The following is a 16366-nucleotide window of genomic DNA, read 5'->3' on the forward strand; positions in this document are numbered from 1 at the left end:
GGCTCAGGATCCAAAGGTGATGTCCTTTCCCTGGCCGCCTGGGATGAGGAGGATATATTGGAGAAAGTGAGGACGCCCTCAGGTTCCTCAAGCCTCTCAATTTGCCCACAGAGCGGATTCTGAAAATCTTTACCAGTTAATTTTTAGAAGTAGTATATTACTTTCACTACCCTGGTGACCTCTTTGATAATAAAATAGGGTAGGGGCCGCGGATGGTAAGTTGTACTAAGTTGGGCTGATCTGCTTTTAAGGTTCTAAGGTTCAGTAGAGGGGCTTGGGTGGGTGAGGGAAGAGGGGTTCTCCTGAGCAACACCATATTGTCTAGCAGTAAATATTTTTCCCTGCTGCTTTATATGGTGCTGAGGTCTGAGGCTGTGTACTATTTGCTGTGGTGAATGGTTTTGAAAATTCCTTCGTTGGTCTCTTTTCATTGTCGAAGGGAACTCGCACCAGAGCCCTCCGTATGGAGACCAGAGTTACTTATCGCTAATCGTATTGCCCTCTTAACAATTGCATATTGGAATAGTCCATGGGGTAAGCCGGAGGTCGAAGTCTAACAAGCCACATGGAAAAATACTTTAGCCTTGGGTGCTTTTATGAAGATCCTGTAGATGACCTGGGTGAAGAGAACTTAGTATGCATTGGACTTTGGAACCCTATGGCATTCCCTAAGTACTATTACTGGGAATTCTGATAGGGAAGTGAGGGAGAGATTTTACATTGACCAGGGAGGCATGATGTGTTTAGATTGTGATGCTTTCGTCTGTGCTCTTGACCTTGTAAGTGGGGCATGGCGCCTCGGACCGAACTCTGAGGGACTGTTGAAGAAAAGGATTGTCGTGAAACGAGGAAAACTGTAGCAAAGGACTATGACAAAGGAGTTCTGTGATGAACAGGAAGAGGACTGACAAAAGGACAAGCAACATGACAAACGTTTGGCAAAGGGCTTCATGCAGCCGTATTGTGACAGAGGACACCGACTAAGGCTTGAGGGTAAAGCGGTGTGGTGATGGATTATGGTGCAGGACTATGATTAGGAAGGGGGATGGATTGACAAAGAAGGAGCTTTCATTAAGGATGGCAAGATAGTTTGCATGCACAAAGCTTTGAATCGCCCACATGAAGGAAAAAAGTGAATTATAGGGTACCCTTTCAGCAGTCTGTAAGCCCATGTACACAGCAATTCTTTATCAACTTTCAGCCAAATCTAACAAGTGAACAAACCAATCTTTATTTACCCCATCATTTCAAATTAACTTTTCTTTTAGCGTACCCAAATTTAATTTGTTTTAATCATCGTAAAGGAGTGTATACCTTTAATTGATGTGCTTCATGTCGTGTATTTGTCATTTTCTCTGTTTATGGATTAAATCAATGGGCTTCAAGGTACTATTCTTTTTGGTATTCATTGAAGTAAATTGTCTCTGTAGGTGGCTGATTTGTTTGAAGAGTTGAAGAAGAGGATTATGAAGTTTAACATGTTTGTTGATACTCCACGGCCAGCTATGGACCCGGAGTACAGCCACAAACGGCGCTTCATACTGCAGGTAAGAGGCCCTGTATCCATTTTTTTTATTTAGGTTTCATTGTTTGGTTATTTTATTCATTGATTTTAATTATTGATTAACTCTGGTAAATATTGGAAAAAGATTTCTGTAGTCAAATACAATAGAGATGTAGAATCTCTCTGCAGTAATTTAAAACAAATCTGGCTACTTCAACTAGATGGGTTCAAAAGATGTAAACCTGTTTTAGTCTGTACATTTCCTCATTTTTTATTTTGTTTACAGATTGTGATGGCCGGTGCATTTTATCCAAATTACTTTATGTACGGAACATCTGATGAAGAATTGGCACTAAGAGAACTGGGTGCCAACGACCCAAAAACAACTATTGTCGTAAGTGAATAAAATGGAAGTGGATAATTCTGCCTACAAATCCTTTTATTAGGACTCAGTATAGATTATTCATATTTCCAGCGATGTTGGCTCCTAATGCATGGTCACTGAACTGTCATTTTCAGTCAGAATCCGTTTATTTCTTTTCGACATGAACTTGGTTTTTAAAATAGTTCTCATTTTGTCCCCCCTCAACCCTTTAGAATTACATTTCAAGTAGGAATTGTAAGTTTTTCTTTTATAGTAAGTATTTTCATATGCAAATACATGCTATTTTTATTGACCCGACAAGCAATGGTTAAAAATTACTCAACATCAAATTGATACCTTGCTCAGTGTTTTTATTCATAGTAGTTTTAATTTGTTGCAATCTCAAAGGCTTACTTTTGATGGACACCTTATATTCCTAATTTCAGTTCTCATGCAGTAATTACTGACTCAATTTTTATCTGAAAATATTAATTAAAATGCAGAGTAACTATCTGCTGTCTGAGGTCCTGGTAGCACCACAGGTCACTGGATAATGGTATCCAATCCTCCAAAAGCTATTTAAGATCCAAGTGTAGGAGGGAAAGAAGTAAGAAGTGGTGAATGCAGGAATGGATTTCCCCTTGATGCCGGGAGCTGGTGTGCAACAAGTTGTCGTGATGAAATTATGGGGAGGAAAGCGGGGTACTCACTTGGGCTTCCTCCTTCGATTGTATGGTTGGTTCTCTTGTGGATGAAGGCTGAAGAGGATCTGCTCTGGTTGGAGGAACAACCACTTCAACCTTGAAGTCACACTGGATGCAAGGGGTTAAAGAATGTTTGGGTCCAAAAATTAAAGGTACTGTTTGCCTGGCCCTTCGATGGAAAAAACCTGAATGCAGATCCAACAGTTTTAAAACCGATCCTGAAAGACCATGTGGTGTCCATGCATTAAGGAAAAAAAGAAATGAGGAACACAGGTTACCGTCCACGTCTGTATACGTTGATATCGATTTCTAAAATCAGACCCTGGGAATGTGGGGAGTTGGTGGCGGGATTTTAAGAGACAAACCAATTCATGGTAAACCGGGTTCATGACACTAAATTGGCCAAAACACAATCTAAGTAGAGTGGAAGAGCAGTCAAGGTTTAGTCTCGAAAGTGTAAGAGTGGTCTAGAGATTGTAAGGGTGCAGAAGTAGATGCGGGACACAAGACGGCATTTCAAGGGTGCTTATTTAAACAATTAGTACAAAGCCTCTTTCCCTAACTCTGAGGGCTGTGAGAAACCTGATGGTGTCTCCTAGCTAGTCCCCAGTGATCTGTCATCCAGGTGGCCAGGTGTCATGATCCCTGTCCCCAACCCGCTTAGGCAAAACACTGGAGCCAGGCCACGATCCCCCACATGGTCCTTAAAGGCCTCCCCATCTCATCTGAGAGCCACTTGGCGCCAGGTTTATACATGCCTCGGAGGACAGACTTGGCATTGGACTTTATAATGCACTTCGGGCAATATGGAGGCCCTCACATAATGCAGTTCCATGAACTGAGCTATGCGTTCTAGCTTTTTGGGTGTGGTCCGACCTACGGATACCTGGAGGCTATATAAACCACGCCCGGGCAGAGAAACACGCTTTGCGTTACTCTGTGCCTGCAGCGCGACACTCACCGTGTTTGGATCGGTCTCCTGAAGGCCTTCGCCTTTCCTCTGCATCCCGCGTACCTGAAAGAACAACATTAACATCACACTTACCTTGAGGAGAAGTCTGCTTCCATCCATCGCTCCTCCGGTTCTGTGGACAGCATTTCGGCGGTGTCTTCTCCATCCCGGAACGCTGCACCCTGGGTAGAAAAGAACAAAGGGAAAAGACGTTAGTAAGCATTCTCGTATCCCGATTCCTCTAAAACAGCAAGACGAGTCAAACACTTACCTGGACTCGAGCCGCTCATGGTAACTGCAGCTCCTGAGCATGCCATCGACCTACAAAGGTAAAAGACAACAAAGGTTTGCACATAAAGGACAAGAAGGCGCCGCACATTGAGCTTTACACACCGCATATTCTCTCAGCCGGCGGCCATACTGGGACATTGCAGCTCCTGCAAGGGACAAAGACATAGGTCAGCACAAGAAAAAGCAAACCGCGCCGCGCATCGCACTTTAACTCACCGCTTAGTGCTCAGCTTCCCTAAGCCGCATGACACCATCACCGACCCCCTCCAACACCTAAGGGAGAAGAGAAGACATTATTAAGGGGCAAGAGACAATGAAAGGACAGTTAACCAAGAATCAACAAACCTCCCTTGTCGAGCTGGAGTTACAACAAGCCCAGATGCATAGGGCCTGCTCCAGTGAAGCAACAAGGTCGCGCAGCGCCCACATCAACCGACGCACCCCTCCACCGAAGAGCAGGACGGAGAGCACACAACACAAGAAAACAAGGTGAGGAGAGGACATAGGAGAAGGTTTGGTCCTCAAGGGAAGTGGGGGGGGGGGGGTGAAGCAACCAGAGACAATGAAGTTAAAATCTGGAAATCCTGTATTTCAGGCCCAGTCCCCAGTGATTCCAGGGAAGGGTTTGAGATTGTGAGTGGTCCAAACAGGCTGAGTGGCGTCCCGGTGGGTATCAAGTGAGTGTTACACCAGGACACGGCCATCGCTATTGGATCCAGTTCCTGGGGGTGGACTAGTGAGGGAGGATCACCTGGATGGGAGTTCTAGGGGAGTGGAACACTGGCGGGTGAGATGCAGTATCCCCCTTGCTTAAACACCTTTTCCCCCCATCCTCTTCCGTAGGACATTCAAACTCCCTCCTCCCAACCCCTTCAACACACACACACTTTCGCACAACGGACTGACACCAGAGCCGTTTACCTGCCATGTCTCAATACAAGGGTCAGGCAATTGACGAGTCTCACACACACCTGATGGCTCTTTCTCTTCCCCACAGGGATAAAAGTTGGAGCAAGATAGCACAGTACGAGCGAGGCAGCTATCCAGACCCAGCAATTCAAGAGGAGAAAAAAGGCGGCAAATATAGAGAGGCCGACAGGAGAGACCCGACCTTGTCTTTATCGACAAAACCCAGCGAAACCTCCGCAGAAGGACTTGTAAGACCTAGGATAATAGCCCAAGTGTGCTGCAGCAGATGTCAACGGTACACGAAGCGTATCAACGTGGATAAGCCGAAGCGAGGGAGACTCCTGCTTCCGTGGTACTGTTCTTGACTCCAGTTACGAGGAAAGCCAAGCGGTTCATCACAGTCGGGGTCATGGTCATGGGCCCCACAACACAAAAACCCACACCATCTAGTCACTTGACTCATATCCCTTTGGGACTCATAAACACAGGGGCCCTGGCTGGACTCTGGCATGGCGCCTTTGGCGCCAGGATCATCTAGAGATGTGAGCAGGAACATTTCAGTGAAGGAGTGCTTTTATTTTACAAGAACTTTCCAGGTGCTGAAAGCCTTTATTCCAGAGAACATCCCCATGTGCTGACTCATCGCACGTGGCTCCCTAGGTCTGGTCTTCAGGTGATGATTTATTGGGTGTGGCAACAGGCAGGCCAGAGCTACTGGGCGTGCCCGGGAACAAGACTATATAAACCCATCGATCCCTCAAGAAAATGCTTCGCGTTACTTTGCACCTACGTGCAATGTGACCCTCACCGCTGCCTGGACCAGCTACTTGCCTTCTGATCCTGCAACAGCATCCTTACCTGGACCCTTGCTCGCATCTTACTGCAACACACTATCATCTTGGCAGATTCCAAATCGACGTCGCACCACCTGTGCTCACTGTCCCACAAAGCCGAAGTCCTGAAACGAGAAAAGAAGACAAGACAAGGTTAGCACTCCCAAAAACACCCAACCCAGGTTTGCGCCGCATTTAAAACCCAATGTGCACCCTAAGGCATCATTAAAGGCTACTTACCAGCTGTCGGACCATCTCAGCCCTGTTCCGCCGGCTCCGCTTCTTCTACCACAGCTACCGCCGACGCCGCTATACCACCTGCAAGGGGAGAGAGCAGAGAAAAGAGACATTACATACAAAGGACAGAGAACGAACTTTACAAATACAATTACAACAGTCGGAAGACAAGCGGGCAAGTGGAAACAGGGGAAACACTTACCTACAAGAGAAGTGGACTATTCGCAGCTGGCCTGGACTTCCACAACAAGGTACCAGTGAAGGAACTCTGTTCCCTTCAACAAGCGCCCGTGCCAGAAGCAGCAGGATGGAGAGCTCATCATCATTCAGGAGGTGAGCCTCAAGAGTAGTTCAACCCCAGGGAAGCCACAGCCAGGGAGAAGGGGTCCGGAGCAGTGATAGCTGCAAGTGGAACCGTCGTCTCTGGCTGGGGAAGCCAGAGAGTGTGCTCTGCTCCAAGATCCTGCCTTTCCCTGTTCTCAAAATGTGTGGAAGGGAGACCCAAGCTACTGCGTTCTGACATATTATTTGTGAACACTTTCTTTTCTTGAAAACCATGCCACACCCCTTTTTGTATTAGTGGTAAGGTTTGGCAATAGGTTTCTTAGTATGGTTCTACGTGATTTTGCCGACCTATTTTTGGTCGTGGTACTTTTCATCACCGGATTTTACATCGCCAGAAACCCTGTTTTTTTTTTTTTTTTTATTCTTGTGGGGGGGGTTTCACCCCCTCAAGCCCCCCTTACTATTATAATAATACCCCAACCCCAACAAAACACCCCCCAAAATAACAAAATAAAAAAACAGGGTTTCTGGCAATGTAAAATCCGGCGATGAAAAGTACCATGACCAAAAATAGGTCGGCGAAATGCGTGTATACCCTTAGTATAGGCCCTTTTTATTTGGCAAAGCCCCACTAGGACTGCCTTATTTTCATTTTATGGTCGACGCTTGCTCCCATCTTAGATTTAGGTTAGATTAGGTGTTTTTCCAACCTGCATACAGTTTAATAAACACCCTTGAACTGTGATCACTTGTCTGTCTTTACTGTTGCCACCATGAGTTCCTTACAGCGGATTCTCTGCCTCAACCAAAACCAGGGATTGTGTCAGAATGCCAAGACAAAGTAGTCCATCGTCCTATGTCCCAGACCTATTTCCGTCTTTTACAGTTGAACCGAAAACTATATAACTAGTCCCACCCTGGCAAAGGTCTTCTGGAGGGTTTTAGGTAGTTTGTGACTATTGGGGGAATATCTCTCTTCCCTTGACCATCTGTGGTTTTGCCAGAGGACATAACCTTCCTTCCCCATATCTTTTCTTGACTATTGTCAAAAGATATTTCTCTCCTCCCCTGGTCTTCTCTTACAGTTGTGTGGGTACCAGACCCCTTTCTCAATTTAATACTGCCTTTCACTCAAGCCCGGTTTTATATCCTGGCAGGCATTCTTTTGCATATTGTGAGAAACTCCGGAATTAAACTCTGACATAAGATGGCTATGATTTTGCTTAAAGACTTTTTGTCATGCCCCGCATTCCTGTTTCTGGACGCTCGCGGGTGTTTACTTCCAGGTGGAAACTACCCTGGAGACTGTTTACAGCTCACGGAATCCGCCGCACTACAAGGTCCAGAATTCCATCTGCTTGCGGTCACGTGAAACGCCCGCAACGTGACTCGCGTTCTGAAACAGACTCCAGTACTTAGTGTGGCGTGTCCCTGTAACGGGTGCTCCTAAAACTGACTATTCAGTTCGAGTACTCGACATTCTGTTACTCTGATTCCTGTTTTATTACTGACCCGGCTTTGTATCAAGGACTATTCTGAACGTCTTTTCCTTCGATTTCTGGCTCCTGACTCCCTCGGTTGTTTTCCCCTGGTTAACGAACTCCTGGCTCCCATTTCGGATTTGTTCTCCGCCTGCTCCCGTATGTTATGGTATTTGGATTTATGCAAGAATAAAAGACCTCCAGTGCTACTCTCTGTTGAAAACTTCCACGCACGTTTTCTCTATCCCTAGTGTGCTATCACTCTTACACGAGTTTCTTGCTTTCCTTCCCCTTCGCCTATTACACAGAACATATACAAACTCTTTACCACGGACAGACCCACGGCGCTGCCCGCCGCACAAGAAGACAATGCTCTACCTACTGAAGTGACCAAACGGACGCTCTCCTGTTTCTGGTGGTCACTCCCTGGATTGGTTACAAACACTTGGGGACGCTCTGCTGAATACACTTGGGGATTATTTTGAACACTACTAGTTGCGCCCTCGTGCCGTTCGGGTTAGGTGGACCATTGCACAGACTTCCTTTCACTGGAACTTCCATTTTCTATCATCAAGTCACCATCCTACTGCACTCTCTGAGGTTACGGGACTTCCTGTCTTGCTAAGCAGGTAAGAGGGGGCAAGTACGGGGGGAGGGAACAAGTGCTGTAATTTCGTACCTCTTTGGCTGCTATCTTGAACTATCCTTTTCTTTGTTCCCTTAGCTCTGTTGTCGCTGCTCCTGCCTTTCCACTTAAGCCCCTGGCCTGTTAGCTGGTATACTTTCTACAGGCTGCGCTCTTGTGGGGGGGAAAGTCTTGTGCAAACATAGCGTCCAAGATATCCCAGAACCATCTTGGTGATAATCCAGGACATCCCAGAGTGAAGGGGTTCCAAAAGCGGATGTTGGCCTTGTATCCTTTATAAATCTGTAACCTTTTTCCAAATTGCGTAAAAGTTGTGACACTTTTATGAAAAATAAAAGGGATTTGGAAAATGCCCCTCTGGCCCTGCTCAAAGAGGAATGTCCCTACCTAAACCAAAACTGAGGATCGGTCTGTATCAGAAGGTCCAAACAAAACTGTCCAGTGTTCAAAGTTCTATTCTGACCCCCACAATATAAACTTAACTCTAAGGTGAATCTGGAAATATCTTTAGCCTTGGGTGGTTTAGAAAAATATTCATAAAGAACGAATAAATGGCTCTGACTGACAGAAAAAGTTCTTCAAGGATAAAGGACCTTGCTCCAGAGGCTGGTTCCCTTCCTCTGTGTTATTTCCTCTATGGGTTTTTCAATCAACAGGTCTTTGGACAATATCGTCCAAGTGGGCATCTCAAAACTCAAAAAAGGAAGGAAGGACTTGGTCCATGAGCCTTTAGAAGGTTGCCAGGGCTCTGTGAAGTTCAAAGGGGAAGACTTTTGACCTCTAGGGTGGAAAAGGCTGTCTTCTCTCGGTAGGTTGGATATAATGGCACCTTACAATAGCCCTTGGTAAGATCAATCGTGGAGATATACTGCATTTCCCATTCGATCTATTAGCTCATCTATTCTGGGCATGGAATTGTTGTTGAACTGAGATATTGTATTGAGTTTTCTTAAGTCAATGCAGAATCTCCAAGATTGATGTGGTTTTGCCCCACCAGGATTGTAGGACAGGACCAAGGACTCTGACAGTGTTGGATAATAACTGAAGACTGCATCTTTTCAATCACCTAAATAACTATTTATTTCCGGAATCATGTGTGGTTTCAAGTTGATGACCTTTCCAGGGGGAGTACGGATGTAATGGAAGACTTCTTGCACTCTTCCTGGTTCTTCACTAAAGAGGTCAGGGAAAAAATGTATGAAGTGTTTCATATCTTTTTGTTGAAAACAGGGGAAGTCTGATGGAGCAAGTACATAATTATCTGGTTCTTCTGATAGACGAGCAGCCATTACAGCCAAGGTTTGTTCTAAGGGGTCTTCTCTCCACTCTTTCAACAATTTAACACAATACATCTGGGTCTTCTTTATACAGTCGGGTTAGGCAATGTAGTAGTTACATGAACCAGTTTGTTCCAACACTTCATAAGGCCCATGCCAATGAGACAATCTTTTTTTCTAAAGTGGGGGAGTAGAGCAAGAACCTTTTGTCCGTCAGAAAAAGAACAGGCTATAGTTCTTAGGTCATAGTAAGTTTTTTGTTTCTCTTGTGCTTTGGACAAATCGAATGGACAATCTACCGCACTATATTCATATGTTCTTTGATGCTTTGCACTGTTTGGGACATCGGTGTAATAACCTCGTCTCTATCTTCCCATGCCTCTCTTCATGTCCAGTATGCCCCGCGGGTCATATAAGGAGAAACCTTTTTTCCAGATCTCATATAGGTTCCATGGGATCATCATGTCCCAGTTTTGACTGTCTGCCACCAAGTATTCGTAGGACCCCTTTTAAGTGTCTTATTAAAGCTTCCACTAAAACCATTCAGCTGCAGATGATATACGGATGTCCACACGGTCCGTATTTGAAGAATTTCTTTAATCCTCTCCCGTGATCTTGCTCATAAAAGTAGAGCCTTGATCTGTTAGCACTTCCTTCGGGTAGACTACGCAGGTTAGGGAAGGGATAAGGCGTTTAAATATCTGCTGGGATGTGGTGTTGCGCATAGGGAAAGCCTATGGGTCCTGGATGTTGTAATTAAGGAGAACACAGATGCATTGTTCCCCAGTGTGGATGGTTCAAGTGATCCTATAACATCCATACCTATTCTATGGAAAGTTATGTCTGATAGGTAAGGGTTTTAAAGGTCCCTGCGAAAGACTATGTGGGGGGTTTTCTGACGGATGTAACAGAACGCTATACAATTTTTCACGTCAGCCTACATGTTGGGGGTGTTTCCTTAAAGTTCTACTTGGTAGTAAGACTTTAGTAGGCTAACCCAGTGGTTTGTAGATCCCCAACTATTTGTATCTGTAACGCTCACCTGGTATCCACGGGGACGTCACTCAGCCTGTTCTGACCTCTTACGACCTCAAACCCTTCCCTGGAGTCTACTCGACTGGAGACTGGGCCTGAAACACAGGATTGGTAAAGTTTAACTCCCTATTGTCTCTGTGTGCTTGAACCCCTTCTTCCCCGGGGTCCAACCCTTCCCTTTGATCCACAGCTCACCTTGTTTTCTTGGAAAGTGTGCTCTCCGTCCTGCTTTCAGCGTAGGGGCGTGTTGATTTATGCAGGCTCGTTGCTTTCTAGTTACTTCACTGGCAAGAGTCCGACAGGTAAGTATAAGAAATCTTTTGAACAGTTCTCCAACTTCGTTCCTTTCCTTCCTTAGATGATGGCCGGCGTCCGTGGATGGCGACGTGCTGCTGAGATTAGTAGCGCTGAAGGTGAGTGAGAGCGCGATGCGCAATGCGACCCTTTCGTATCTGTATTGAACGGAGTTATTTTTCTGTGTCTTTTAGGTGCCGCAACGTTTCCGGCGTGGATGCCGGTTATGAAGAAGAAATGCGGTGAGTAAGCGTGGTATGTGGCACCTCTAGATGTTTCTACGCTAACCTGGAGTGTCTTTTCCCTCTTGCAGATGGATGAGAAGTTCCGGAGACAGAGTTCCCCCAGAGCGGCTGGGATTCAGGTAAGCATTTGAAGCTCGTACAGTCTTTAAAAATAAGCCAAGATTTGCTGAATGCTTACTAATGCCTTTTTTCTGTTCTTTTCCCTTTTCCTTAGGAAGCAGCGTGCCTGGATGGGAATGACACAGCCGAAGATGCACGTAGAACAGAAGAAGCGATGAATGATGGGCAGAAGCGCCGCAAGGTAAGGCTGTTTCTAAGGGTGTTCTTGCAGGAGCTGAGTGCAGAAGAAAGATGCAGGCCTAGTGGAGACGGATCCGAACACGGTGAGTGTCACGCTGCAGGTGCAGAAAACACAAAGCATGTTTCTCAGCCTGGGCGTGGCTTAAATAGTCTCTGGGTATCCCAGGTGTCTCTGGGCTGAACCACACCCAAAAGACTAGACTGCACATGGAGTTCTGGCAACCAAAATATGCGGGGGCATCCATCTTGTCCCCATCCATGCACTACAACTCCAATCCCCAATGTTATCCTGTGGGAGTGAGTGAATCTGGTGCCACAAGCGCCAAGCAGCAGTCTGGAGGGAGGACCTCTGGCACAGCTTGCATCAACTTCTTGGGTCACTCTATGCATTTGGTGCCTTTTCTGCAGCACCAACTAAGGACGCGATTCGCCCGGACAACCTTTGTTTCACAGTCCCACGCTGCTAAGGCCGTCTGGGCGAGTTGGATTGGATCTCTGGAGTGTCCTTAAGGGCTCAGAAAAGATTTGGATGAGTTTGGCCTTTCCACAACGATGACCTCGGAATGGGCAGCAGGTCTCCTGGTAGTGGGGTTTCTCGGCTCTGGAAACTCACAGGACCTCGGGAGGTGACTCAAAACTAAGCCCGCCTTGGGACTGGTTGTTCCAAGCAGTCAAAGGGGAGTCCTCTTTTGAGTTCCTCTGTCGCACAGAAAATAGGGTCAGGACAGCAGTGGTCGCGTCACAGATTTGCAAAGGGTCTGCAGGTGTCTCTGGTCATATTCTTCGGTTGCTTCAGCTTCCGGTGGTTGACTTTCTTTACACACCAGAAGCTTCACCTTTTATACTGTTCAGAACACACTCCTCTGCAATCTCTCTTGGCAATTTATAGAAAGGGGCATGTGGCTGTCCAATCAGTACAGCCAGACCCTGAGTGGGAGCTAGCCCTATTCAGGCACTCGGGCAGACAAGACAGGGCAGTGGAAAACTCCTCCCCTCTTCCTGCCTGCCGAGACACACAGGCGCCTAGGCGGGGACACCCACGGGTTTCCACCGAAGGCAAAACACACACGCCTCTCCCTCCCAAAATGTTAGAAGGGCTGATAAAGGACAACCACGCTTGTCATGGCGAAAAAAGAAGGGAGCTCCTGATTCGGTACACATGTGCCCCTATTGTGCACCACCGAGGCTATGTACATAGCCTGGTGTAGAAGTTTGTAGGACACGTCCACTGCCACCAGCCATCACTAGGAGTTTGTCTGTGACATAAGTCACAGGAGCAGACAGAATGGGGATACCAAGTATCCCTTTGGCACTCCACATAAGGTGGTGTGTGCCTATCTGTGACTATCAAGTTTTGGGAGAGATACTAAGTACAGAACTGTAGTTTCTACATCATGGGGTCTAGCATGGATTCACATGCCTCAGGACTCGGCTGCGCTTTACAAATAAATACAAATACATGCTCACGAATATTCCCTGTTGTCAGGCTAGGAATCCTAGGTAAAAAACAGTTGCTCCAGCATTGGATCTTTCATGGATTAACATGCTTGGAATATTCCCTGTCGTCAGGCTGGGAACCCTTGGTACATTTATAAAGACGTTTTCCATAGGAAAATATTTCAACACTTTTGTGTCCTATCTACGTCGTTTTGGGCCGCTTACGCCTGCTCCAATAGGATGTAGCGGTATAAATATCCCGCCCCCGCGGCTCCCTTCAGATTTCAACCGTCTTCCAAAGTAGTAGGATCACCTTGTTATCTGCTATTTTACAAGGTTGATTTTCGTTTTCTTTCCCAAAGTCTGTGAAGGCGTTATTCCGTCTGTGTGCTACATGCGGATTAAAAAAGGTTTACGAGGGAGATGGGCATATGGACTGCCTGTATTGTCTCCATCCTCATTCGGCAGACAGTTGTGAAATTTGTAAAGGCTTCTCACAGAAGACCCTGAAAGACCGAAATAGACGTCTGGTGACATGGCTGAATGACTGAGTGGGAGCGTGCCCTCCCTCGGAGGTAGGCTCTACACATAGTTTGGCCTCGAGAGCTAAATCTCCGGTTTTCCCCCGCCGCTCTGTATCTGCGGAGCCGCCGGCGATGAAGCCACGTTCGACGGAGAAACGTTCCTCTGAGAAACTTTCTACGAGGAAATCAAAAGGAAAGGCTTCGTCGTCTTCCTCCTTGTCAGAAAAGGAGAGAAGATCTGTTAAAGACCTCCTCAGGTTACCATCATAGGTCATCGTCGAGATTCGTCGAAGCATAAGTCAAGCTCAAACAAAGCAGAAACGCCTCAGGATTCTGCGCCACAACCACAGTTGTCGTCGACGGGAGTTCGATCGTCGACGCCCTCGTTACCATCAACGCAAGGTATTGCTGCAGTAGTTCCGTCGATTCAGACGACGATGACTGTTGAGAAGTTGACATCGTCGACGGAGGCCCCTCCAGAGGGCTGGCAGCCGGAGGTGTACAATGTGATCTTACCAGAGACCCTGTTGCAACAGGAGATGGCCTTTTCCATATCATCCGTAGAAGATGAACCGGTGGTTGGTCCAACGGAGCTTGGATTACAGGGGGTCTACTCGTTGACTGTCTCGAGTGGGCAAAGTATCCCAGGTACAACGCCTTTACTGAATCTCCTGGCGGTGTTGTCCTTAGAGGTATTGTCCACATTGCAGACTCTATTGAGCCAGTTGGACGCGAAGTTGCCTCACGTTGGTGCACCGGCAGTGGTACATGCTACGCCAGCCGACGACGAGCCAGGTCCAGCCCCCGTTCAATGGCCAGGGTACCAACTGCCCTTCCGGTTAATGACGATCCTCCACGCTCACACCCTGAGGAAGGAGAACTACCAGAGTCCGAGTCAGAACGAGGAGTCTTTTTCAGAAATATTATCCCCTTCAAGAGACCCGACATGGGAGTCGGAGGCTGAGATGGAAGCTCCAAGAAGTCCGGCACAGCCATCACCGCCGGATGACATCGGTTCCTTCCACACAATGATGGGTAAGGCATGTACCGAGTTTGGCCTGGCCCAGGAGGAGGAAAAGAAAGACTGCTTCTTGTTTGATCATATGGGGAAGAGGAGGAAGTCTGTGTTTTCGGTCCCCATTTTAGACCACGTCTGGCAAGAAGGGTTACGAACCATGCACCATCCGTTTTCGGAGCTTGCGATTAAAGGTAGACTGGAAAAGCAATTTAAAGCTCCTGAGTCTACTCCAAAATGTTTGTCTTCTTAGCCTTCTCCGGAATCGGTGGTATCGGCAGCTGCTGCAAGAAAGGCGAGGTCACAACATAAATGTACAACCCCCCCGGACAACAAGGCCAGGAGGCAAGATGCCTTTGGCAAGTAAGTATTGTCGATAGGAGCAACGACAGTAAAGGTAGCCAACTCTCTGGCTATTATGGCGAGATACGACAGAGTTTAGCTCCCATACTGGAACATCTACCGGACGAGCACAGAAAATCTATGTTGCTGGTGCGTGAGGGGGAAGAGGCATCAAACCACTCAATTAATATCGCCGTAGACCTGGCGGAATCAGGTTTTAAACAAATAAACAATGTAGTGGTTTTGAGGAGGCAAGCCTGGCTCAAATGTACGAACTTTCGCCCAGAAGTACAATATAAAGTGCTCGATATGCCGTTTGAAGGGGAACAATTATTTGGGGAGAAAGTGGACGAGGCCTTAAAAGGCATGAAAGAAGACTCGGACACCGCACGCTCTCTTGGAGCCCTTCAAAGTGGCAGAAGTTTTCGTACTTTTCGTCCTTTTAGAGGGGCATCAGGAAATTTCCGTTTGAGGAGATTGGGTCCTCCGACGTATTCCATATCTGACATGTAATCACCACAGTTGTGCTGCTTTGGAAACTTTTTTCGGCGCCTGCGTCGATGACGTCGATGCGCCGTCGTTGAGGACCTTGTCCGACGTCATCCGATGTGATAAGTAGGATGCACGACGCCCGTAGCCTCAGTTCCGTTTTTTCCGCGAACGTGTTGCTTCGTGAATCTCGGTTACGCCTCGACTCTTTGGAGTTATGTTCTTCTCGGTTCTTCGAACCTGTTCTTTTTTGTGAAATAATCCTTCGAAAGAAGAGGTCTTCTACTTCGTCTTCGACCCCGCATCCGGGCTTCAAGAAGTGCGGGGAGTGTGGGTCCAAGATGTCGGTGACGGACTCGCACAACGCCTGCCTCTGGTGCCTCGGGGAAGCCCACGACACGGATGACTGTATCGACTGCCAGTCGCTCACGTCCAAAGCCTTACAGGAACGTAAGAAGAAATTGTCGGTAGGTCGGGTGTCCAAGCCACGGAAGTCGAAGTCTGCGGGGCTTTCGACGGATGATTCGAGAGGTGACTCTCCGCGTCATCGTCGGAAGTCTCGTGCGTCTCCTTCTAGGAGTCGGTCTCTCCACTACTCGGCCTCTTCGAGGCATTCTCGGAAGTTCCGACAGCGGTCGTCTTCCAGGTCCTCTTCTGAGGACTCTGCCCGGCACGTCGCTTACCCCACCAGCCGTGCGACGCCAGAGGAATGGGATTCCTTCGGGAAGAAAATGCTGGCGATTCTCGAGTCGCAGGGTACTAAGCCGTCCGCGCCCCTGAGTGGGGTCGGCCGTGAGAGGTCGAGAGACACCGCTCGCAAGAGTGGTCGGCAGGAGTCACGGGAGAGGTCCAGTTCGGACAAGGGGACTCTTTCTCGACGTACCCGTTCCAGGTCCCGGTCCTCGACGCGTTCAAGACCGTGTGCACCTGTGATGTCTTCGAGGAAGAATGCCTCGGGCGTCGACAGGCTTTCTCGAGGCTCCGGTTCAGAGGAAGTCATCGAAGCCATCGACGCTCAGGTCGTCGAAGGACACGCTCGGAGCTCCGGCTTCGAGGACTGTGTCGACGCCGTCGATGCTGGAGGCGCTGCATCTGACGCCGGCGCCGATTCACTCGACGCCTTTCGAGGCTGGGGTGTCGGAGGCACCCCGTGGCACGGTAGGAACCCCCTAGGAAGGCTCTGGTTAAGAGCAAGCACTCTA

The 16366-nt window shown here is 47.6% G+C and overlaps 1 protein-coding gene across 1 annotated transcript in view; it reads left to right on the forward strand.

Annotated features, from left to right (window-relative positions):
- The window catches only part of TDRD9 (tudor domain containing 9), a 2559831-nt gene that overhangs the window by 1274772 nt on the left and 1268693 nt on the right, over positions 1-16366 (forward strand). Inside the window, exons 21-22 of the mRNA XM_069638191.1 lie at positions 1431-1547; positions 1791-1898. Of these exons, the coding sequence (XP_069494292.1) occupies positions 1431-1547; positions 1791-1898 (225 nt within the window). The remainder of the gene's footprint in view (positions 1-1430; positions 1548-1790; positions 1899-16366) is intronic.

This window comes from Ambystoma mexicanum, chromosome 14 (genome assembly GCF_040938575.1).
Source record: "Ambystoma mexicanum isolate Mex_15411 chromosome 14, UKY_AmexF1_1, whole genome shotgun sequence".
NCBI lineage: Eukaryota > Metazoa > Chordata > Amphibia > Caudata > Ambystomatidae > Ambystoma > Ambystoma mexicanum.